Source organism: Salvia hispanica, chromosome 5 (assembly GCF_023119035.1).
Source record: "Salvia hispanica cultivar TCC Black 2014 chromosome 5, UniMelb_Shisp_WGS_1.0, whole genome shotgun sequence".
In the NCBI taxonomy this organism is placed as follows: domain Eukaryota; kingdom Viridiplantae; phylum Streptophyta; class Magnoliopsida; order Lamiales; family Lamiaceae; genus Salvia; species Salvia hispanica.
In genome coordinates this window covers 21,697,129-21,723,128 of record NC_062969.1, presented here as the reverse complement: position 1 = coordinate 21,723,128, position 26,000 = coordinate 21,697,129, and the positions used below count along the sequence as shown (strand labels likewise).

Below are 26,000 nucleotides of genomic sequence, written 5' to 3'. Positions count from 1 at the left end.
AAATTGCAATATAGATCTACTCCTTCCACTTTTCTAGGATACAGCTCCTCTCATAAAGGATATAAGATCCTTTTGCCTTCTGGAAAAACCATTATTACCAGAGATGTTTTGTTTGAGGAATCATCATTTCCTTATCATAACATTTCCACCGTTTCACCCTCTCCTCTTTCTCCCAATCATTCATGTCATGCTCCTTCCATTCCTCTATGCTCTTCCTCTCCAAATCCTACCTCATATTCCCCTGCTCCAGCTGTTCCTGCACCACAGTACAATAACCCATCATCTATCCCTCCCATGACTCCTACTATCATTCCTGTGTCATCTCCTCATACTGTTCCAGCCATTCCTACAGCACCACAGTCCAATGACTCCTCATGTATACCTTCTCTCACTCCTATTATCACTCCTGTGTTATCTCCTCATGCTCATGACTCCAGCTCATCATCTAATCCACCAACCCCTCCTGCTCAAACTCACCATATGGTAACAAGGAGCAAATCAGGAATTGTCAAGCCCAAAATTCTCACTGTCCTTCTTGTTTATTCTCTTCCAAAATCTGTCAATCATGCCCTGCTAATTCCTGTTTGGAGACAAGCTATGATGGCAGAATTCTTAGCCTTATTGAGGAATCATACTTGGACCTTGACTGTCTTACCACCCGGTAAAAATCTAGTTGGTTGCACTTGGATCTTCAAGTTAAAAAAACATGCTGATGGCAGCATAGCAAGGTACAAGGCTCGATTAGTAGCTCAAGGGTTCTCTCAAGAACCGGGATTCGATTTCTCTGAAACTTTCAGCCCGGTGGTCAAACCAAACACTATCAGATTGATCTTATCTCTTGCTGTCTCCTCCTCTTGGAAGATCACACATCTCGACGTGAACAATGCTTTCTTGCATGGTAGCATAGATAAAGAAATATACATGCAGCAGCCTATCGGTTTTGAACAAGGGGGCCTCATCTTGTCTGCAAACTGAACAAAGCCATTTATGGCTTGAAACAAGCATCCAGATCTTGGTTCTTAACTGTGCAGGCAGCTCTTATCTCTCTTGGTTTCTGTCAATCCAAGGCTGACACTTCTCTATTCTACAGGATCACCAAGTCTGATGTTACTTATCTTCTAATTTATGTAGACGATATGTTGATAACAGGCAGCTCCTCTTCTATCATTGATGATATTATTTCCAAATTGAGTGCAAAATTCTCACTCAAGAATCTAGGGGAAGTGAAATGTTTCTTGGGAGTCGAAGTCACTCCAACATCAAATGGTCTTCATCTTAATCAAGCAGGATACATTAAAGAATTACTTCAAAAGGTGAAAATGCAAGAAGCAAATGGTTGTCCAACTCCCATGATCTCAAGCTCCAAGCTCTCCAAGACTGATGGAAGTCCATTCTCAGATGGAAAGTTATATCGAAGCACTGTTGGTGCACTCCAGTATGCAACAATTACAAGGCCGGATATTTCTTTCAGTGTGAACAAAGTAAGCCAATATATGGCTTGTCCGCTAGATGAGCATTGGAAAGCTGTCAAACGGATTCTCAGGTACTTAGCAGGATCACCAGATTATGGTTTGCATATCCGCAGCTCGAATCGAAATTTAGTTGGTTTTTCGGATTCGGATTGGGCTGCCGACATGGATGACAGGCGATCAACTACCGGATATTGTGTGTATTTTGGCAGCAATCTCATCTCTTGGTGTTCTAAGAAGCAATCGATGGTCTCTAGATCTAGCACCGAAGCTGAATACCGAAGCTTAGCTCATGTTGTTTCTGAGATATCATGGATATTGTCTCTTCTTGGTGAGTTGCAGATTAAATGTTCAAATGTTCCCACTGTTTGGGTTGATAATTTGAGCACCATCTCGCTTGCAAGCAATCCCGTGCTTCATGCTCGCACAAAGCACATTGAGCTCGATATTCATTTTGTCCGGGACAAGGTACAAGCCAAGGTCGTAGAGCTCCGGCATGTGCCTTCTATTGATCAAATTGCTGATATTTTAACAAAGCCATTGGGTAACCAATTCTTCTCGAGATTGAGAAACAAACTGGGAGTTACTTCTCTATCCTCGCTCGAATTGAGGGGAAGTGTAAACGTTGTCTCCTTGAGCTTGCATCCGAGTTCAGTCGAGGATGCTCCCAGCCCAAATGATATCCATGCATTGGATAGCAAGCACCATGTAGCACGTGACCAAGGTAATGCGGAGGATGTATTCCCCTCGAGTGGTCCCCTGTCCAGCTGGAAGGAGGTGCTCCTTGGTGCCAGCAAGACTTAATCAATTTGGATAAGGAGAAGAAAATATGTTTCTGTTATTCTATTTTGTTTGGTAGTGTATTAGGGTTTAGCCTATTAGGATTCTAGGTCCTTCTGTGACCATGTATTTAAACAAGTTTTTGTAACATTGTTATCTAACGGGAAAATACTAGTTCACCTTTCTCAACCTAGCCTTTCTCTACAAGTTTTCACTCTTTGACCGGATACGGGTTTTAAGAAATGTAAAGAAAAATTGGTTGAAAAAGTTAGTGGAATGTGAGACCCATTTTTTTATATTGGTTTTATAATAAAATGTGAGTGAATTGAGTTAGTGGAATGTGGGACCTACTTACTATTTATGGTAAAAATGAAGTGTGGCTCTTAATTGGGGACGGACTGAAATGGAAAAGTGTAACTCTTAATGGGGGACGGAGGAAGTATGTATTTAATCTATTGTTGTTAATATTAATACTCAAGGATAATACTCTCTCTATCGTCTAAAAATAGATTTCATTCCTTTTTTGTCCGTCCTCTGAAAATAGATACATTCATTTTCAGGAAATGAATCTCTCTATGGCGAGAATCATTTTCCATGAACTCATTTTTTTTTCTCTATCTTTTTTACTTTACTAATTTTATATTAAAATTCGTACCGTTTTAAATTTTTTTATTTTTAAGGGACGGAGGGAGTATATTCCAAAAAATTGATATTTATAAGAAAAAATAAATTAAAGTGTCCAAATTTTATTAATATTTTTAGATTTACAGCCCGTATTATGGTTGTTTAACATTACTTATTTTCTAAAATTCGACGTCAACAAATGCTGACGGATGGAGCATCAATAACAAACATAATTCTATTTCTAAAATTAGCAAAATACAGTGGACTTTCCATCTAATCATCATTTTAAGCCCATCCATATATGTTAATTACATGGCCAATCAATCCTATTTCTAAAAATGACACGATATTTTGAGTGGACTTTCTAACGAAATTATTATTCTTTCTCATCAAATTATTATTTAAAGGCATTTCGGAAACCCTTTCTCCATACAAACCAAAAATGGTTGCTCTCTCACATTTGTTGGCTGTGATACTCTCCGCCTCCATCTTCCTCTTCTTCCTCAACAGATGGCGCCGCAGCAGCTCCCCGAAGCCCCAGGGAAGGCTGCCGCCTTCTCCCCCAAGGCTCCCGCTCCTCGGAAACCTCCACCAGCTGGGCTCAGCCTTCCACAAATCCATCCAGTCACTCTCCCTCCGCTACGGCCCCCTCATGCTGCTCCATTTCGGCAAGGTTCCCGTCCTCATCGCCTCCTCGGCTGAGGCGGCGCGTGAGATCATGAAACACCAGGACCTGATCTTCTCAAACCGGCCCAAACTCAGCATCGCGAGCCGGCTGTTCTACAACAACCGGGACGTGGCGTTTGCGCCGTATGGAGAGTATTGGCGGCAAAACCGCAGCATATGCGTGCTTCATCTGCTGAGCAGCAAAAGGGTTCAGTCCTATCGCCACGTGAGGGAGGAAGAGACATCCCTCATGGTGGAGAAAATCAGAGAATTGGGTGCTTCTTCAAAGCCCGTGAACATGAACGCCCTCATTCAGTCTCTGACGAATGATGTGATTAGTAGGGTGGCGATGGGGAAGAAGTATGGTTTGGGAAGTGATACCAGGGAGATTTATCATGAGTTTGGGCTGCTGTTGTCGATTGTACCTTTGTGGGAGTACATTCCATGCTTGAGTTGGACTAGAAGGTTTGATGGTTTGGATAAGAGAGTAGAAAGAGTGGCTGAGGAGATGGATAAGTTTCTGGAATCTGTGCTTCAAGAACATAGGGTTAGAGATAGGAGAGAGGGTGATGGTGGTGATCTGGATTTTGTGGACATATTGCTTGATTTTCAGAGAGAGAATGCAACTCGCAGCCCTATCGAAGATGACTCTATCAAAGGCATTGTTTTGGTATCAATACTTTTCTTTTACATTTCCATGCTTTCTTACTTTCTTATATATATATGATTAATCTTTCTATTGAAGGATATGTTTGCTGCTGGAACTGATACTTCATTCACAACGCTTGAGTGGGCGATGTCGGAGCTGATACGAAATCCAAAAGTTATGAAAACTTTGCAAAATGAAGTGAGAGAAGTAGCTGGAAGCAAGGAAGAGATTAATGAGCAAGACTTGGATAAAATGCCTTATCTGAAAGCAGTGTTGAAGGAGAATCTAAGGATGCATCCACCGGTTCCAGTGCTAAGCCCTCGTGAATTAATTAAAGACACAAAAGTATTGGGCTATGACGTTGCATATGGTACGCGTGTGATGATTAATGTTGGGGCTATTTCAAAGGACCCGTCACTGTGGGAAAATGCTGAGGAATTTCGTCCGGAGAGGTTCCTTGAGACGAGCAAAGACTTTAGAGGTCTGCATTTTGAGTTTATTCCATTCGGGGCAGGTAGGAGGGGCTGCCCTGGTACTACATTCGCAGTGGCGGTGATTGAGCTTGCATTAGCCAAGTTGGTACACAAGTTTGACTTCACATTGCCTAATGGAGCAAAAATGGAGGAGTTAGATATGAGTGAATCTAATGCAATCATAGTTCATAAAAAGTCTCCTTTAATTGTTGTAGCTACTCCACATGTTTGTTAGGTAATGCAGTGCTAGTATTTTAAAAATTGGACTGCATCAATCGGTTAAACTATAAACTGATGTGTTGCCCCGTCTGATCTAGACATAAAGATTGCCTAATAATTGTACCATTACCCGAAAAAGTGGATTTGCAGTTGTATTGCATATGAAATTATTCCTTAATATCCATGCATTTTTGTGTATAATGCAATGCTACTATTACATGTTTCTTTTGAATGTTGCATGTATTACATATAAATAGAGAGATAATCAAAACAAGAATGCATTTAAATTCAGAATTATCTAGAATGCATTTAAATTCAGAAATGCAGTTCAAATGTTTACCCATAGGATTAGATGATCTAATGGTCAATAATTAACCAAAAACACGGAAAATCATAATTGAACAATTTTAGGTCATAATATAAAATTTGAGTTTAATGTCATGATCATTTTATGTCATGCTTTGTTAGCATGACCTAAAAATAAACTAACTATGACCTACAAATGCTCTTGGTATGATTTCGTTCTGCGTTTCTGTATTTAAATCTAGTTTTCATAGAGATTATATTAATGCATATATTCTTTACAATATATCCAAAATATACCGGACTAAAAAAATACTCCCCCTGTTTCATGTTAATTGAGTCGTTTTTCTATTTTTGGCAAAAAGTAATCATCTCTCTTATTTTATTCTCTCTTTTATATCTTTTACTTTAGTCTCTCTTACTTTATTCACCATCCACTTAACACACTAATCTTAATCTCCGTCAAGAAGTGCCTCTATTAACAAGTAACGGAGCAAGTGAAAAATTTAAGTTAAGTTGTCATTCATTGCGTTCTAAATTGTTACTGTAATTTAGTAGCATTAATCAAACATAGAAACGATAATAATAGTGTATGGTGGATCAACTACTTGTGGTTTGGATATCGCGACTAAATACAAAGACTCGAAATCCAAAATAAACATTTATAACAAATTGAGCTCTGTTTTTTAGTGTTGTAAGTACATAATATAGATATATAATAAAAACACAATAATTATACAATGAATAAAAAACACTTGTTTGCAGTTACTAAATAGCACGTGGAGTGGCGAATACAATCAACGGATTGTTAACCCACTAGTTTCATTCATATCCAACCCCTTCTCATTCAATCCATAGGGCAATCCGAAGTCGAACTTGTGCACCAACTTGGCAATAGCAAGCTCAACAATAGCCACTGCAAAAGTAATCCCGGGGCAGCCCCTCCGGCCACTCCAAACGGGATCAACCCGAAATGCATACCTTTGTTGTTAAAGAAGGAAATAATCAATTTGAAGAGGAAATCACCAATTCCCAAAATTAGGGGATTGATATAGAATAAATTATTCCCTTACCATGTACCCCCACTACAAATGAAACCTTTTCCTTTTTGGGTTGTCCCACTAAAAATGAAACATTTCCTAAAATTAAAAAAACCTCATCTCTACTTTTTCCCTCTCTTGTTCTATTCTCTCTACACTCAACTCACAAACCAACACTACATAAAATCTCATGCCGAAAAGCAAACGTTTCATATTTATTGGAACGGAGGGAGTACATGATTAATTCACCCTATATAAAGGGCTCCTATAAACGTAATGACAAAACACATTACACCAAAAAACTCTCTTCTTGGCCATTTAACATGGCATCAGAGCCAACGATTCTGAGAGCACAGAACAGAATCACCATCGCTCATAAAACCCTTTCTCGAACATCTTGACCAAGAACCTGCGAGAAAAAGCTATGTCAGAAAATGAAAAAATCATCGGTGGCCAGAACACATCCGAAGCGGATGAGTTTGCACGCCTCTTCTCAAACTACATGCGTAGAAGCCTTTTGCAAAACCAACCACCAGAAATTCATGAAACCAAACCAGAAAAAGCCCCGTACAAAACCGATTCTCAGCCCTTGACAGAAGGGTTTAAACTCAACGGAGAGAATTTATCCGTTGTGGTCCATCCTGATGCACAACGCAATCAGCGGGCGGGGGATGGTATCTCACATCACCGGAGTTCCAACCCCACCGTCGAGTATAGATCCAACGTTTACACAGTGGTAGGAAGCCGATCACTGTGTATTCACGTGGCTAGTCCAGAACATCGAGACCAAGCTAGTCAACCGAGTTGCCCAATAACCAACTGCGAAACACATATGGGACAGCCTAGCTGTAACATATAAAAGCGGCGGAGGAAGTGTGGAATGATCTCAATGAGATTTGGACGGCAAGTGACCTGAAAAAGACCAAAGCGAATGAAGGACCTAGAGGATCTTCGTGTCTACAATGAGGAAACAGAACAAGATCGACTCTATCAATTCCTTACTACACTGGATGATAAGTAGTATCAATTAAAGATAGAGCCACTTCCCTCCCCTAAACAGGCGTACAACATAGTGAAGCGAGAAGATATCCGTGCGGGAATTCTCACCTCAGAGGTGAAATCCCCAGGAGATGGGATTGGAGCAGGGCTGTTCACAGCAAGAGACAGAGGACGACCAAGCCACTCCAGCGCTCTTCGCGGCAGCGGCGGCAACGGAGGTTGGAATCAACGGCGCCCCGAAGACCGACGAACAGAGGAAGACAGATCGAAGCTGGTGTGCTCGAACTGTGGAAAACGAAGACACACCAAAGATCAATGCTTTGAGTTGGTGGGGTATCCGTACTGGTGGGAGTCGAAGCACAAATCGGTGCCCAACCGTCCGCCGTGGAACAAGGGCCACGCCGCCACGGCTGTAGGAACGGATGGAGGGCTAGTAACCGTCGTCGCCACCGAGGGCAACCGGGAATTGGTCGCATACGCCCGGGGCAACGAGCAGCCGGCGGTCGGCGCACCACCTAAGGTGGCCGGAGCGGCACAATTCGCCGCCGGAACCACCATGCCAGAAACGGATAAAGTGAACGAAGGAGCAGCGGCGGGAGGTAAACGAGGATTAGGTTTAGGATTTTCTCGTTTTATACCTACTCCTCCAAATCCTACTTATTTCAATTATTTACCCCATTGTGAGAATATTCCACATTCTGCCCCACAGACTTATAAATATTACAGGGGGAACCCAGATACTTTGGAAAATTCAGAAAATTCCCCAATTGAATGTAAAAATCGTTTCCAAGTCCTACAAAATTTTGGAACAGCCTATGTCGTATCTCCAGAGTCTGAAAAAAATAATAGGTGAATTTTTTATTGTGGGGCAACGGGTACCATGACGTATGATGAATCAGATATAACCAAACCCCATAAACCTCGCTTGTCGCATATCAAAACTATTAGTGGGGAATTTACAGTTGTTAAAGGGGTGGGGGACTGTGAAAATTTCTCCACATTAGAATTATCAAATTGTTTGCATGTTCCGTCGCTTTCTCACAAGTTGCTATCAATTAGTCATGTGACTCAAGAGTTGAAATGTACATTGCTAATGCAGCCGAATTTTTGTCTGTTACAAGATATCAGTACATGAGAGATTATTGGGCGTGGCACTGAAAACGACGGGCTGTACTATGTGGATGAGATAGCTCAAAAAGGGGCTGCCATGCTAACTCATGGGACTGTCGATAGGGAAGCTTGGCTTTGGCACCGCCGTTTAGGTCATCCATCTCCGGGTTATTTACAAATATTATTTCCTAATATTATTCCAAAATCTAGCATGTACTGTGAGACTTGTGTTTTTGCTAAAAGCCATCGAAATTCTTATCATTTGAGTGATTCTCGTGTTGAAACCTTATTTGCCTTAGTACATTCTGATTTGTGGGGGCCCGCACCTGTAACTGGGGTGCAAGGTTTTAAATACTTTCTCATTTTCGTAGATGATTGTTCTCGTATGACTTGGGTCTATTTTATGAAGTGTAAGTCTGAAGTTTTTGATCACTTTGTCCATTTTTATAGCCTTGTCCAAACCCAATTCCAGAAACCCATCCGAATACTTCATTCAGACAATGGAAGTGAATTTGTCAATTATAAAATGAAACAATTTGTCCTTGAAAAATGAATGACACATCAAACAACTTGTGCCCATACCCCATAACAAAACGGAGTAGCAGAAAGAAAAAACAGAATTTTATTAGAAATGACTCGTGCTATTCTCATTGAATCATAAGTACCAAAAAGATTATGGCCCGAAGCCTTCGCCACTTCCGCTTACCTTCTGAATTGATTACCCACCCATGCACTAAAATTCCAAACCCCTCTTGATGCCCTTGCCTTACATACCAATATCCCACAACATTTTTCCCTAAAACCTCGTGTTTTTGGTTGTTCTGTCTTTGTTCATATACCCAAACATGAAAGGACAAAATTGTCCCCTTGTGCTATTAAATGTGTCTTTGTAGGTTATGGGGTGAACTAGAAAGGGTATAGGTGCTTTGATCCTAAAACCAATCGCATGTACACAACAATGAGTTGTGATTTCCTCGAGTCTGAATATTTCTATGCCCACCTTAGCGGTCCGGGCGAGAGTGAGAATGATATTAGGAGTAATGTTAGTGACCCACTAAGCTGGGTGTCAATGCCAAGTGCCCCCGAAGCGGACCTACCAGAGGAAGCAGTACGCAATTCCGCTGAGCAAGTCTCTAATATAGTGTTACTTCTCCGCTTCTGATATCTGATGTAAGTCCTCCTTCCCTTGTGAATAACACTATAGAACCTAATATTGACGGTGGAAGCCAGGAAACAGGTGATGTTCCTACGGTTGAAGTAGAAGGGGTCGATCCCGATACTGGAGGGTATACATTAGCCTCGAGGACGAACATGGGAGTTCCACCAAAGAGATATACTCCGGAGAGAATCAAGCGGAAGGCCCGATATTCCGTTGCGAATTTGGTGAAAGGCCATCTGACAGAAATGGTACAGGCATTTGAGGAAGCACTCTATGATGAGGAAGAGACTCCACACTCGGCGGATGAGGCTACGTAACACAAGCATTGGAGATAAGCTATGAAAAAGAAAATTGATGCTCTACTCCGAAATCAGACATGGGAAAAATGTGTGCTACCTGAAGGAAAGAAGCCAGTTGGATGCAGATGGGTCTTCACTATCAAAAGGAGACTTGATGGATCGATTGAGCGATATAAAGCTCAACTTGTGGCACAAGGATATACCCAGACATATGGGGTAGACTACGCAGAGACCTTCTCACCAGTTGCCAAGATGGATACTATTCGAGTACTTCTATCAATCGCAGCTAACCGAGACTGGCCATTATATCAGTTCGATGTCACAAATGCATTCCTTCATGGTGAATTGAAAAGGGAGATATAAATGGAAGCGCCGCCTAGTTTCTCAAGTGACTTCAAGATAGGCGAATGGTGTAGACTGAAGAAGACTCTGTATGGACATAAGATCTCCAAGAGTCTTGTTTGGAAGATTTTCTGACGCAATGAAGAGTTATGAGTATAAACAAAGTAACTCAGATCACACTTTGTTCTTGAAGAAGAGTGGGGGAAAGACTACTTGTTTGATAGTGTACGTCGACGACATGATCATTACAGATGATGATGTTAAACGCACGAGGTGAACTTTTCTATCCGTAATATGTGGATGAAAATATGAAAATGTGAATCTATGTTTGTTGCTTATGTAAATGGTGTTGTCTTGCCATAAATGATTTGTTTTATGCCTATCTGTTTGGTTGGAACGTAAGAATCGAATTCGGGTCCGAGTGAGGGTGGTGTCCCTACTCGGATTAGTGTACAGGTGACCGTTGGAAGGTGGCCACCTTCCACGGCACAAAGATGATATAATGGAGGCCGTGGGAGGTGGCCACCTCCCCGGCTGGAGAAAAAGGTAGGTGACCGTGGGAGAGCACCATCTCCACGGCACTTGGTGTTCAGATATGGCAAAAGAAAGAAAGAACTTAGACTGATCAGTCGAACTTTAGCTCACAAAGAATTTAGTAATCTCGGGCCTTTTAAGAGAAAACCCTCGAGTGTTACTGTGATGGCATGACAATATTTTCATTTTATGTATGTATATTTCGGCAATGTGTTCACTGAGTATTTTTATACTCAGCCCTGCATATATTTCTAAATGTGCAGGTTGAGCAGTGACGGTGGGGAATGCTGAGCAGAGTTTATGATTTTCTTTATATTTTAAGTAGAGGCTCTCAGAGGTGCATGTCTCCATACATGTGACCGTATTCATTCCGCTGCGTATTGTTCTTCTATACTCTGATAAATATTTATTGAAAAGATCTCCATTCGAGTCTTGTGATTAAAAGTTAATTTGAAGTTGTTTCTCCCTTTATTTCTAAGTGAATATTCGGTCATTATTATCCCCTTTCTGTTCCCCTCTTCTTATTTCTCACCCCTAGTCACGGGTTCCCGGCTTTGCTATCCTTAGCAAAGTGCGGGCGTGACACACCTTCCACTAAATTACTTATATCCACGAAATCACTATCTATCTTCAACAAAGTATAATATGATTAATCTTTCTCTTGCAGTTAATTGACTGAAAATAATAAAATTACTCACCTTCCATAAAATTACTCATCTCCATGACTGTCGGACTACAATTCGCCATGGATTGACGATAACAGTTTTTTTAACTAGGAGATTGTTATGCATGATTTAAGAGAGACGAAGAAGATGATGATTTTGTAAAGATCTTATGTGAATTGAGGAGTGAGAAAAATAGGAAAATAACATGAACTTTGGACACAAAATAACCGCTGAGATTGTAGTTCCTAATCTGCCCTTTCACGCTGGAAACATAATTTTTTATAAATAATTCGCCTGCCACATGGCAGGCAATGGAGCCATTCGATCATAATATCTAACGGATGTTATTGATGGTATATTGTCATGTTATATTGCGTTGTCAGATTAGCATATCCGTTATATATATATATATATATATATATATATATATATATATATATATATATATAGTCCTATTATCCACAAATCCACTCTTAAAGACCGAATCACCGAACCCTACCAAATTAGGGCTTTTAGATCTAGTTTTTTATGGATAAGATACATAAATTTATAAATTATTTTCGCCTTCATCACGAGCCTATTTTAATTCATCTGAAGGTAAATAAGTTATACTAACATGTTACGAAGATTTAACTTCGTTCCAGAATATATTACTTCATTCTAGTAGGTTTTTACTTCATTCTAGTAGGTTTTTACTTCATTCCAGTAGGTTTTTACTTCATTCCAAGTACGTAAATGTGGTTTCGCCGTCGCGTGCCGTTCTTTCTCTCTACAATATCTATCACCAACGCCATGGCGCTAATATGGTTTAATAAACACATGGAATAATGTAATAAATTATTGGAATGAAGTATGTGTAGAAGCATTTGAAGTACTGGAATGAAGTAATAAACCTATATAATGAAGTAAAATGGGCTAGTAATGAAGCAGAAAAAAATTTCACAGCAGCACATCTCATCAAAAGAACTAGATCTAATGGCCCAGATTTGGTCTTAGTTCGGTCTTTAAAATTGGTTCGACATTGATCACAACTCTCATATTTATATATACTCCTAAATGCCGTGAGTATATTGTCGTAAGGACATACATAATGTATACAAAATGTTTTCGGCATCTTTGCATGCATGAAGCCATACATATATATAGTTGATAAACGCCCCACCATGAAGGAGTGCGTCTATTCGCATATAGATATTAATCATGCATTAACCGGACACGAGACTGAAAAGATGTATTTGTTCATGAGTTGGCAGTTAACGTGTAACTACCTTTATTTATCCAAACTTACACTAATTGCCAACTCCTTCAATTAAACTTATATACTTTAATCGTTTAATGCTACACTTTCCATTCCATTATCCATAACTTACGGCACTTTAATATATATACATATACAATCAATTCATCTATGGTAAATATAATAAGGTAAGAGGGGAGGGTTATCAATACACCCGGATTCTAATTCTTTAATCGAAACCGATCCATCGCGGAATCATCTTTAATATTAGAATCGTTAACTTTTAATATTATGAACTTACTCTTTAATATTAAACCAATAGATACATAGGTCACACAAGAATATAAATATTCTTACATTCTCCCACTTGACCTTTGTATCGTCTTGATGGTTTTAGTTACTATAATACGCACTTTATATCAAGTTCATAAATCCTTTAAATACCATATAAAACTAGAACTAATCAGATCATGGCGGTCACACATCATTATGCGATATGATCCCTTCCAAGTATCACAAATCAATTCTAATTTTATATTGTCCTTTCATTGAGATGATCCTTTATTCTCAATATATCATATGTTATCTAAAACCATAATTTATACATACTACAATGATAACATATTTAATAAACAGAAACAAAACTTTAATTGAATTCCAAGTGTCTTACACCTTATGAGAACAATATAATTCGCGTAGCAAGGCGTTCTCTATAATACCCAAATGCTTTTCATGGCCAGTAAACATTTTGGGTGATAATCCTTTATTTAACAAATCCGCTTCAATTATATTAGTTCTTATATGGCCAATGGACACTTTATGTTTCTGTACTTCTTCATTTACCGATAAAATACTTCAACGTCATGCATATCACCTTTCAAGTACTTATCTTTCCTTTAGAAGAAGATTTCTGCGAAATTATCACAATAAAATCTCAGCGGCTTGGCTATAATGTTAACAGTTCCAAGTCCCGAGATTAAATTTCACAATCACTTTTCATGAACTTTGGCCTCAAAGCATGCCAAAATTCAATGTTCATAGTGGAAATAGCAATGACAAACTATTTTCCACTTTTCCATAATATTGCTCCCATGACTTAAAGGAACAAATAGCCAAACGTCAATTTTCTACCATTGACGCATCCGACATAGTCTGAATCTGAATATCCATTCACTTTTAAGTCATCGGATCCCCTTTACATAAGCATGTGCTCTTTGGTGCCTTGCAAATACCTGAGGACTTTCATTGCAGCTTTCCAGTGATCATTTCGGGATTACTTTGATATCGACTCAACATATCAACAATAATGTAATATTCGGTCACCTACATGCATATGAAATTCTTTCCATTTCCTTATGCTCCAATTCACTTTTAGGACATTGTCCCCTTTCTAAATTAGAGCTATCTTTAAAGAGCAATTTTCCAGTCTATCTCTCCAAAATTTTATTGATATATCCTTTATGATACAAATTCAATAATCCTTATGATAAACTCAAAATATTTCTATTTCGATCACATAAGATGTCTCACTGATATCATTCATTTCAAAATCCTTATGCTCCAATTCACGTTTAGGACATTTCATTTTACTGAACTTGTCTCCCTTCTGAATTGGAGCAATCCTTATAGAGAGATACTATTTATTAACATCATGTAACATACCCATGTCATTTGCAACAAGTAAAATATCATCAACATATAGGACTTACTTTATAAACTTGCTCCCACTGATTTTTATATAGATACTTCGATCAATAATGATCTCTAAAATACCATTCACAGGAAGCTTGTTTTAGTCCATATATTGACTTACTCAGCTTACATACTAATTTTTCTTGTTATGTGGTCAAGAATCCTTCAGGTTTGTCCATATACACTTTCTCTACCATTTCTCCATTCAGAAAGATGGTTTTTACATCCATTTGGTGAAGCTCGTGATCATAATGAGTCACCAAAGCCAAAATAATTCTTTAAAGAACAGTCACTTTTCATGGCTCGTTGGAATGAGTAAATATTTATCACGGCTTATGTCACATTCACTATTAATAGTGTAAACCACAGTAATTTGAAACGACATATTTTCTTTTCCTTACTGATCGTTTCAATTTTTATTGTGGTTCACTATTCTCTTCTAGAATTGTGACAAGTTCATCTACTTCATTTTCAATTAGTGGGTTTTACACATCATCATGTTGTTCTATTATGTCTTTTGATAGTGATGCAATAGGAACAACAGCCTTAGGTGCAACAACATGTGGATGAACCATATCATGGACTTCATGAACATCCACCTTTCACCACTCCCACTGTTTTCACCATTTTCAATGAACCTAGCATTTCCCGTTTAAAATATTCTCGTACTATGGTTAGAACAATAAAGTGTATACTTCTTTGATTTTTCCGAATAGCCAATATAAAATTCACTGACAATTCTTAAATCAAAATCTTTTCATGTGGACTATATATAACATTATTTATGCTCGACAACACCAAATACGAATATGCCTTAAGTTAGGTTTCCTTTCCGTCCACAGTTCAAAAGGAGTTTTAGGAACTGTCTTACTGGGAACCTAATTAAGCATATACATCGTAGTCTTTAAAGCATAAATCCACAATGAAAAGGGTAAAGTATAACAACTTAACATAATTCTAACCATTTTCATTAATGTACTATTCCACATTTCTATTACTCCATCCTGTAGCGGAGTATTAAGCATTACATACCATGCACAAATGCCTCTACTTCGAGAAACATTACAAATGGACATGGATATTATCCATAAAATTGAAATAAAAACTCAACATCTTTATCCAACCTCACAATTTTAACTTTTCTATCTAACTGTCATTCCACCATGTCAATGAATACCTTTAGGACATTCAATGACTTAGATCATTCATACAATAGACATTTATTCCATAACGTGAGTAATCGTCGATAAAGATGATAAAGTATTTCTCACCAACCAAAGAAGGAGTATCAAAAGGACCGAGTATATCAGTATGTATTAACTTAATAAGTTGAGTGCTTCTCGTGGCTGACTTCTTTATAATGTGTTTAGTTTGCTTCTCTTTAATGCAATCTATACACATAATTAGGACACTAAAATTCCAATTTTGAGGAAAACTTTCATACTTTACCAACCTCATAATACTTTCTTTGGAAATATGACCTTATCTTTAATTCCACAAGAACGTTAAACTTTTACTTGACTAAAGACGCTTAACGCCTCGACTTTCAATATTAAATAAGGATTCAGAAAACTTTGCATCAAGATTGTATCTATTAAGTGAATCAAATAATGTACCATTATCATAATAATAATCATATCGGCACGACAAGGATACACCATATGCAATCTTGATATTTAAACTTAAGCTATCCAATCTACTTATAAAAACAAGAACTATACCACATCAGGCACATACAGATATTCTTTAAGATCTACATGGCATCCGATGTCTAAGATAGATCCGTAAGTCTTAATGCCTTCGTTCAATGCTTTCATCATGTTTTCCATGAACAAATATTGTTCAACTCCATTTATAGATTGGATCGAACTGAATCCATGTTTAATATGAGACATATGAGTTGTAGCACCAAAAACTAACCTCTAAGTATTACTAGGCTCTACGATAAGATTTAATTTAAAGTAAACAAAACCGTTATGTTCAACTCTCTTATCGAATCAAGCCTTCCTTTTAGGAAAATCTTTCCTGAAGTGTTCTATTTTCTTGCAAATGAAACACTTCTTTTCCTTATGGATATACTTTTCTGGACCTTTCAGAAAAGATTTATCCTTCCTTTTGTCCTACTTACTTAGTTTTCCTTTTACTGGTGCTTATACCTCCAAAACCTATGAGATTCGCAACTTGATAATTTATCTTCTTTAATCTCCCTTCTTTTTAAACCAACATAGCCTTTAATTATTTAAATGTCCCATTCATCTTAAATGGTGTTATAATTCACCTGGAACTGACTAAATTTAACATGCCGAGAGTTTATGATAAATTTTGACTATCAATTGCTCATGAACCTCCGTTCTCAAGGTCGTTAACTTTACTGTCTGCCAAGTTTGACATGTTTGTCACATGATCGTGAATCGGCTGAGACCAGTCAAACTTCTTTGTAGTAAGCCCATTCATTATGCTTCTACATTTGACTTAATAGCCAAACCCGATCGTGAGCGCTCTTTAATTTTGTTAATAAATTCCCTTACTTTATCTGTCATGGGCAAAGATGACCTCAAATTTTCTGCCATCGTCATTCTCATAAGGCTCAACCTGTTTGATCACACCAGAGTCTCACATTGAGATTTTCAGTTATAGAGTGACATCTATAATGGTTGAGGATTCCTCTTCCGTTAGTATGACTTGGTCCAATATTTTTCACCCAGCGTAAGCCGGATCTATTTGATCCATTCTCTATAATTTTGCCCATTAATTTAATGACAGAGTAAGCATATGCATACAAATTTTATAAAACTGCAATATTTATACATGCTTATCTATACGTGCTTGAGTTCTTTAACACAGATTCATAAACAGTAATAAAACTTTAAATAACATGCATTCAAGTAACCTTTGGGTAATACTTAAGCACATGTACTTTCAGCGATGCTAAATATATACTTTAACAATTAATCAAACTAAACATATATCAAATAAGCATGTTTCCTTTGGGTGTACATACTAAATGACACATGAATAAATGATTAATCCTTTTCGTATTTATTAACTATATACAATGATCCACCTTTGGGTGATCTCTCAGTATATAGATAATAAAAAAAAAATTGATCAATCAAACTCTTATGTCATTTATAGCATCTCTATAATCATGATCAATTAATTAACATTTATCATTTTCAATAAATAAATGCAATATAACAAGACCACTTTGGTGATAAACAAGTTATATATTATTTAAATATTGAAATCTTTAATGGATAGAATATCCTAATATTGTTTTAACATTTCATAAATCAATTACCCAACACAAAAGCGGAAGCATATTAACCAAAATCGAAAAATCCAAGACCATTCAAATTTCGATTTTGAAATCATATAAATGGTGAATTAACCAAATCTAGATTGGCTCTGATACCAACTGTTAGCCATATCTCTATGCTTTAATGATTTCGATAATGAAATCTAATTCTAGATTTGAATTAATTCAACCATAGCATTTATAATATAAGTGGGATAAAATCACCAACCTCCATCCATGCTTTCTTCATTTGATGTAGAGGTTGAATCCACCAATTGATGTTAGTCCTCTCATTGACTGGATCCTCCATAATTGATGTTATCCCCTCTTTGACCTCAAGTCTTTAATAATTCTTTTGATGGATAAAGAATCAAAATTTTAATGTATATATATATTTATATATACTCCTAAATGCCGTGAGTATATTGTCGTAAGGACATATATAATGTATACAAAATGTTTGCGGCATCTTTGCATGCATGAAGCCATACATATATATAGTTGATAAACGCCCCACCATGAAGGAGTGCATCTATTCGCATATACATATTAATCATGCATTAACCGGACACGAGACTGAAAAGATGTATTTGTTCATGAGTTGGCAGTTAACGTGTAACTACCTTTATTTATCCAAACTTACACTAATTGCCAACTCCTTCAATTCAACTTATATACTTTAATCGTTTAATGCTACACTTTCCATTCCATTATCCATAACTTACGGCACTTTAATATATATACATATACAATCAATTCATCTATGGTAAATATAATAAGGTAAGAGGGGAGGGTTATCAATACACCCGGATTCTAATTCTTTAATCGAAACCGATCTATCACGGAATCATCCTTAATATTAGAATCGTTAACTTTTAATATTATGAACTTACTCTTTAATATTAAACCAATAGATACATAGGTCACACAAGAATATAAATATTCTTACAGTTTTTCCCATAGGCACGGATCCCTAGCAATTGCCCATGCATTGATCAGTGCGCTCGTGCTAGATGCAACGTCATAACCTAGTACTTTTGTGTCGTGAGTTGATTCTCGAGGGATTAGTAATGGGACTGGTAAATGCAGCCTTAGACTCTCCTTGATCACTACTTTTAGGTAGTACATTTTTTCTCTGTCTTCCTCTTCTATTATCCCCTTGCTTTCGACAACCTTTCTTACTTCGTTTTGCAGAGTTTTCATGGTTCTTGGATTCCGTATCAGCTCCACCATTGTCCACTCTACAGTTGTTGCTGATGTATTGGTTCCAGCAACAAACATGTTCTGTAATAATCAAGAATAAAAAAGCAATCGATGTTTTAGAGAAACAGGCCAATAAGCGAACCGACAAGACTATTGGTTAGTGGTTCAATCGATCGGACCTATGGCAACTAGTTGACAATTGACATGGTAAGTTGTGTGCCATAGATATATAAAGTAAATAAATTATATAAATACTACTTAATGATGTAACACACAAATAAAAAGGTGGAAAATTTATACCAAGATAAGAGCTTTGATAGCATCATCTTCAACAGGGGAGCTATGTTGATTGTCTTTTTGAACTTTCAGTAATATGTCCACAAATAAAACCCTCCATCATCGATGTCCTCTCTCTCCTCTCTATCTCTGTGTTCTTGAATCACTATCTCCAAAACCTCATTAAACGCTTTAGTAACTATGTCGATTCTTCGATCCAACCAATCGAACCGTCTAGTCCAATTCAGCCATGGTATGTACTCCCATAGAGGAGACACGCCTATCAATTCCTCAAACTCCGCTAAAAGTTCACCGGAATTTCTTCCTCCGACGTGCTTCTTCCCCAACGCTACCCTTTATGCAAACAGTATCAAACTTAGAAAAAAATATTACTCGCAACTCAACTATTTATACAAGTTTGAAATTAGAAAAGCCATAAATAAATATGGGTTGTTTCTATGGAACTAAATAAAAAGAAAATATAACTTATTTCTATGGAACGGAGGGGTATTAACTAATAGAGCTTAAGCCCTTATAAGACCCATTACCAGAGGCTTAAGTTCTATCAAATTTTAAAACAATAAATTATTTTATAAAAGACTCTAAATAAGTGCTATACTATAAAGTTATGTTATTTTGGAAAAACTATTTAGAAGACATAGCCCGTACTAAAACTATATTTAAATATTTTTATCTACATCCGCCCCTACCTGCAGATTATATCATTTGTCAATGACATCAACACGTTGCTCAAGTTGACAACCGCCAATGAAGATCCGAGCCGCGTGATCTTCTCGACCATGAGCGACGTCTCCTTCTCTCTGAGGCGGCGGTAGGACTAAACCCTCTTGGTGCTGAGCAGCTGGAGCACGCAGATGCTGAGGGAGCAAACTCCACGTCTTTATTGTTGTAGAGGAGTCTTCCCGGGATGCTTAACCTGGGCCGGTTCGAGAAGGCGTGGTCCTGTATTTTCATGATCTCACATGCTACCTCGGCCGAGGAAGCAACGATGATGGGCACCCGCCAGAAATGGAGGAGCATGAGCGGGCCGTAGTGGTGGGAGAATGAGTGGAGCGCTCTGTGGGGGAATGAGCCCATCTGGTGGAGGTTTCCAAGCACCAGAAGCATGGGCCGGGACGGCTGTGGGTTTCTACGTGATGTTGGAGCGTGATAGCGGCACCATATGCGGAGGAAGAAGAGGAAGAGAGGTATGGGGAGAAGCGCAATGGATAAGAGTGAGAGTGACACCATTATCTTGTTAGCTAGCAAGAAAAAAGCAATGTTGAATGTGGTGGTATAAGTGTATATAGAGGTGTGATCAATTGCTAACTTTCTTAAGTTGCTATTTGCTAACTCATCAACAATGCAGTGTATTAAAAATGTCAACACGATAACATTAAAATGTCAACACATAATTTTGTTGAACTTCAATATAATGTGTTGATATTATGTGTTGATATTTTGATGTCACCGTGTTGACATTTTTAATACATTGTATAGATGAGTTAGCAGAGTTAGGAACTTAAATAGTTAGCAATATAATGCACCCCAGTGCATATAGCTCCAACTTTCATTTAATAACTTAAGTTTTAGATTTAAATGTGAAATTTTAATGTGCTATTGAAAGTACATCAACATTATATTTTTAATGATACGGAGTAGGAGTATAATACATCATATAAGTCAAATTCTAACTAAAAAATGGAGTTGCACAACAAAATTTGTTGGAAGAAATCACGGATGATATGCAAAGATTCGGAAATCAATTAGAATGATCTCAAATTAATTGTAAATTATTCTTTCCTGATTTGTAGCTAAGGTAAATCATACCATATGTAAATAATCCTCAGCCTATTAGGCGTGTATTCTCCTCACTATGAAATACACTTGAATGAATATATGAAACAAATATCAAACATGGCTTCAGAGCAGGATATTCAAAGGCTTAGAAAATAGTTCATCATCGCCAATATACCTTGTCCCGACCAGAAGGCGACGGACAACCAAACCTGCAAAATGTTAGGAGAAGAAGAGGATGTTAAAACCGGTGACATCAGACTCAAAACCAGCAAGAATGTGACAGTAGCATTCAAGCTAAATGGAAGACATTATCCACTGTGGGCTCGGCTTATGTGAGTAGCCATCGGAAGCAGAAGGGCGCTGAGGCACATCACTGGAGTGTCGGCGCCCCCAAATCCAACAGACAAGGAGTATCTGGAGTGGGAAGAGACCGACTTGGTGGTCTTTTCCTGGATCGTTGACAATATGGAGATCGATATCGTCGGAGATTTCGCACATCACCAAAGTGCGAAGGTGATTTGGGATAGCATGGCTGTGACGTATCAGAGTACGTCAGATGCATATCTGATATACGACTTAGAGGAAAAAGTCAGTCGGATTGTCCAAGGGGACATAGATCTGGAGACGTACTTGAGAACCTTGCATGGAGTATGGGTGGAGATTGATAAATGCCAGAACAAAACCATCACCTGCTGTGACAAAGGAGTATGTCAGTATCGAGAAATCATCAATACACGAAGATTATACAAATTTTTGGCCGGATTAAACTCTCAATACGAAGGAGTCAGAAGTGATATCCTCAAGGATAGTCCGACGCCTCCAGTAGACGTCACATACGGTTGGGTGAAACGGGAGGCCATACAGAAGAAGATCATGCCGCCGGCGAACCCCGGCCAAACCGGCGCGATGAATGGAGAACAACCACCGGTAGGAGTGGGCTTCGGATTCGGAGCCTGAAACCAGCGACCTCCATCCCAACCGGCGCTGCCCGTCAGGAGACACCACACCCCGCCTCCACCAACAACCACTGCGGTGGAACCAAGCCAGACAAAACCAAGCTGTGGTGCTCTCATTGTGGGATGAACAAACATACCAAGGAAACCTGCTTCAAATTGGTCGGATTTCCGGAATGGTGGGATGAAACTCAAAAGGGAAAGACAAAATTGACCATCGGAGTGGAGGAAACCGGTAGAGCAGAGACCAATGCCCGTGGAAGAGGCATTGACTGAGAGACTCCACGCGGCGGCGGTGGCAGGCGAGGTGAGGAGGTAGGGCAGGTAGCATTCGCCGGTCGTGTCGGAGAAGAAGGGAACGACGGCTTGTTTCCAGGAGGTAATGGGCTAGGTTTTTGCAAACCAAGCCCAATTTATAATTTAATTTCTAGCCCCCAAACTTTTAGAAAAATACATGTTAGTATGCCTTGAATTTGTATAGGATTAGGTTTCCTAATTGGGATAGGATTATGTTTCCTAGGCCCAGTCTGTCTAATGTGTGCCTATATATATGGGAGTAGAGCACATAATCTGTATCTGAAAACTGCAGTCATAATACAATTTGTTCTCCGTTTTTGCCCGTGGACGTAGCTAACACAACGTTGGTGAACCACGTAAATTCTGTGTCTATTTACGTTCTTTTGTTTCTCGATTCACAATTTCCCTATTTGTCATAACAATACATAATATACCCCATGCCTCACAATCTGCCCCCCATACTTAGAGTAATTCGAAAATTGACCCCGTATTGTGTGATAATATGTTTGCCAGTCCCAATAAATTTGACATTCTGCACATATTTCCTATTGCATGTAATGTACAACATAAGCCTAGTGAAAAAGATAAAGGGTGGATTTTTTATTGTGGATCCACTGATACGATGACTCATGATAGAGGGGATTTTGTGGATGGTAAATTAATATCAGTAGAGGGGAGTGGAACAATTGAGATTTCACCAACGCTAAAATTGTCGAACTGTCTCTATGTTCCCAAATTATCACAAAAGTTGATGTCTATTAGTCACGTGACGAAAGAATTAAACAGTACGCTACTATTGCATCCAATTCCTGTGTATTATCAGGACAAGGAGGATAATTGGGCAGGGCACTGAGCATCAAGGCCTCTACTATGTTGATGAGATGGCTCACCAAAGAAGTGTTGCAATCCTCGCTCACGGATCTGCGACTCGAGAAGCTTGGTTGTGGCATAGACATTTTGGACACCCATATCATGGTTATTTTAAACTGTTTTTTCCTAATTATTCTCATCTCAAGAATATAGATTGCTGATCTTGTGTTTTGGCGAAGAGCCATAGACAATCTTTTAAGTCTACTGAAACTCGTGTTAAAAGTCTTTTTTCTTTGGTACATGCTGATGTTTGGGGTCCTGCACCCGTTACTGGAGATCATGGTTTTAAATATTTTTTGTTATTTGTGGATGTTTGTTCAAGAATGACGTGGGTATATTTGTTTTCCTTTTTTAGAAACTAATTCAAAATCAATTTCAGACAACCATTAAAATTCTTAGGTCTGACAATAGGAGGGAGTTTGTCAATCGGGAAATGTAAAATTTTTTCGTGGATAAAGGATTAGTTCACCAAACCTCTTTCCCATATACCCCCGAACAAAATAGAGTAGCTGAAAGGAAAAATAGGATCATTTTGGAAATTACTCGTGGCCTGAAATTGTTGCTACATTTGTGTATTTAGTTAACCGTTTACCTACAAAAATTTTAAACATGAAAACGCCTTTACGACTTTTATCTTCACTAGCCAAAGTACCCGAATCACTTACCCTACCACTTAAAAGTTTTGGGTGTTCTGTGTATGTCCATGTTCCCAAACACGAAAGAACCAAATTTTCCGCTGGGGTATCAAATGTGTTTTTGTGGGGTATGGATGTTGGGGAAATCGCAGCGGAAATTACAAATTAAATAAATCCACAAAAGAATCTATTTAGGAGATTATGTGGATCGATTCAATTTTATGCTTGAACATGTTGAGACATATAATTGCGCAATTAGTCACATAACTTAGAATTAAATTATGTCGTTGAATACTTAGATGTGATTCTTCAATGTGATTGCAAGACCAAGGATCTTCTAACCTATGATTCAACTCTATATCTAAATTCGTTGTGGGGGGAATCTCTTAGAAATGTAGGGATCTCGAAGGAGAACACAAGAATGCCAAGAACACACAAGATGCAAATTTCGACTTCCCTATAGAGAGAGGGGGCCGAAAATTAGATGTGTGGAGGCTAAGGTTTCATTCTTGTGATGTGTGTATTGTCATGCCTCCTTCATCCCTTTTTATAGAGTTTTATGTGGGCTAGGTTAGGGATCTTTGGGGCTTGGATTGGGTCTCCCTCATTGGACTTCTTTACTAATTAAATTATAACCCATAATTTAATATAAGGCCAATGGAATATTTCTTGTGCCACAATCGAAGAAATATTGACCGCCCATCCAATCCGTGATTACAAGCAATCCAGGTTAACCTCTTTAATATATTATTTTCCGTGTTTAAGACTTTCTATATGCACTGATTAATTTGTAGTCTGCTATGGACTTTAAATTAATCAATATCTTTATTTCCAAGAGTTTGTCTAGTACGAGAAGTATATTAAGATATACTTTGCCTTTTCTATTATTCTTGGATAAAATCCAAACCGGCCGGGTTAGAACTTTTATCGAACACCTCTTGTGGATATAGTCATACCACGCGGGCACACGATTCATTGTAATAATAAAGCTGACACCATACTAGTTATCAATTACTACTGCCCAAGATATCAGGAATATTGGGTTACGCAAAACCCGCACCTACGGATAAGTCAAAACAACGCATGATCAAATAACGTGTGTCCTAAATTATTACAAAGATAAAAAAATATTAAATCTCCAAGACATCGTCTTACAGCAGATAGCAATAAAGACGTGTCTATTATTTAGATCATTGCAATGCTATACCACACCAGTGTCACTAGTCATTCTCAAGGTAAAGATGACTTTCGGACGGACACTGCAACCTTTCGCGATAGGTAGCCAAAGCCTATCTAGGTTGTGAAAAAGTTTTACTTCTACAAGGTACCGGTTGGGCCACCGCCACCTACTGTGACGACCTGTTCCACGACCTAACCTTCAATGTAGAAGACTTAGACTGATCTTACTTTCCGGCGCTTTAATTATATAATTTAATATATAATTATATACGGTCAATGCCCATTAAAGTGCTTTAATTATATAATTTAACATATAATTAAATACGGTCAATGTCCTAATGTAAAATACACGGTATGAAGACAACATTTATTATTCTCATTTATTATTCTCACTTAACACCTATCCCTTTAATATGACGATCAAACATCCCTCCCGTTAGGGCTTTTGTGAAAAGATCAACAAGGTTGTTTTCTGTTGCAATCTTGACTACTTGTATGTCACCTCTCTGTACGATCTCCTGAATGATATGATACTTCCTTTCTATGTGTTTGCTTGCCTTGTGGGGTCGTGGTTCCTTTGAGTTCGCAACAGCTCCAGAGTTATCACAATAGACCGTGATACTCTTTGAGGAAGTTCTTGAGCCACACAACCTCTTTTGCAGCTTCAGAAGCAGCTATATATTCGGCTTCCATCGCTGAGTCCGCAATGCATTTCTGCTTTGCACTCTTCCATAAAACGGCTCCACCTCCCAAGGTGAACACATAACCAGAAGTAGACTTCCTCGAATCACGATCAGATTGAAAATACTCTTTAGTCCTCTTCAGGTACCCCATAGGACATAGATCAGATGCCCTGTAAACTAGAACATACTCTTTAGTCCTCTTCAGGTACTTAAGTACAATATACAAACAATTTATCAAATTCAAAATAAACTCGAAAAATGCTTTTTAGTATATATGTTCCTACAATGGAATCAACCAAAAGAGTTATAGGTGCATTGATCCATCGTCTAGGAAGATAATAACCACTATGAATTGTAATTTTCTAGAGTATGAGTACTACTACACCAGCCTTAGTGGTCAGGGGGAGAGTAGAACTATTGATAGGTCGAGTGGACCCCTAAGTTAGTACTGCCACCGAGCCTGTCTTATCACCAGCAGAGCCTCCTCATTCGCCTTCACCCTATAGTCCTCCTCCAGTGATATCTGAGGTAATTAATGAATCTGGA

General features: G+C 38.3%; 1 protein-coding gene, 2 long non-coding RNA genes and 1 pseudogene across 4 annotated transcripts; 2 read left to right on the top strand and 2 right to left on the bottom strand.

The window, feature by feature from the left end:
- Positions 1–3,315: 3,315 nt before the first annotated feature.
- Positions 3,316–4,896, top strand: LOC125186216 (cytochrome P450 71A6-like). The gene is made up of 2 exons (XM_048082564.1): positions 3,316–4,209; positions 4,285–4,896. Exons 1-2 carry the CDS (start codon positions 3,316–3,318, stop codon positions 4,894–4,896), a joined length of 1,506 nt encoding a protein of 501 aa, XP_047938521.1.
- Positions 4,897–5,831: 935 nt separating this feature from the next.
- On the bottom strand, positions 5,832–20,288 carry LOC125189632 (annotated as a pseudogene).
- Positions 6,193–7,837, bottom strand: LOC125190145. Of its 2 annotated transcripts, XR_007170862.1 has the most exons (3): positions 7,331–7,837; positions 6,795–7,135; positions 6,193–6,632 (listed from the first exon to the last, which is right to left on the bottom strand). It is a non-coding gene; the product is annotated as an uncharacterized LOC125190145 (long non-coding RNA). The 2 variants fall into 2 exon arrangements; XR_007170861.1 differs by having other exon boundaries at positions 6,193–7,135.
- On the top strand, positions 10,453–11,097 carry LOC125190146. The gene is made up of 2 exons (XR_007170863.1): positions 10,453–10,787; positions 10,930–11,097. It is a non-coding gene; the product is annotated as an uncharacterized LOC125190146 (long non-coding RNA).
- Positions 20,289–26,000: the final 5,712 nt, after the last annotated feature.

Bases quoted from the DNA above. Each gene is read 5' to 3' on its own strand.
- LOC125186216 (XM_048082564.1), top strand. From the start codon at position 3,316: ATGGTTGCTCTCTCACATTTGTTGGCTGTGATACTCTCCGCCTCCATC. The intron at 4,210-4,284 runs GTATCAATACTT...TTTCTATTGAAG, and splicing joins CTATCAAAGGCATTGTTTTG to GATATGTTTGCTGCTGGAAC.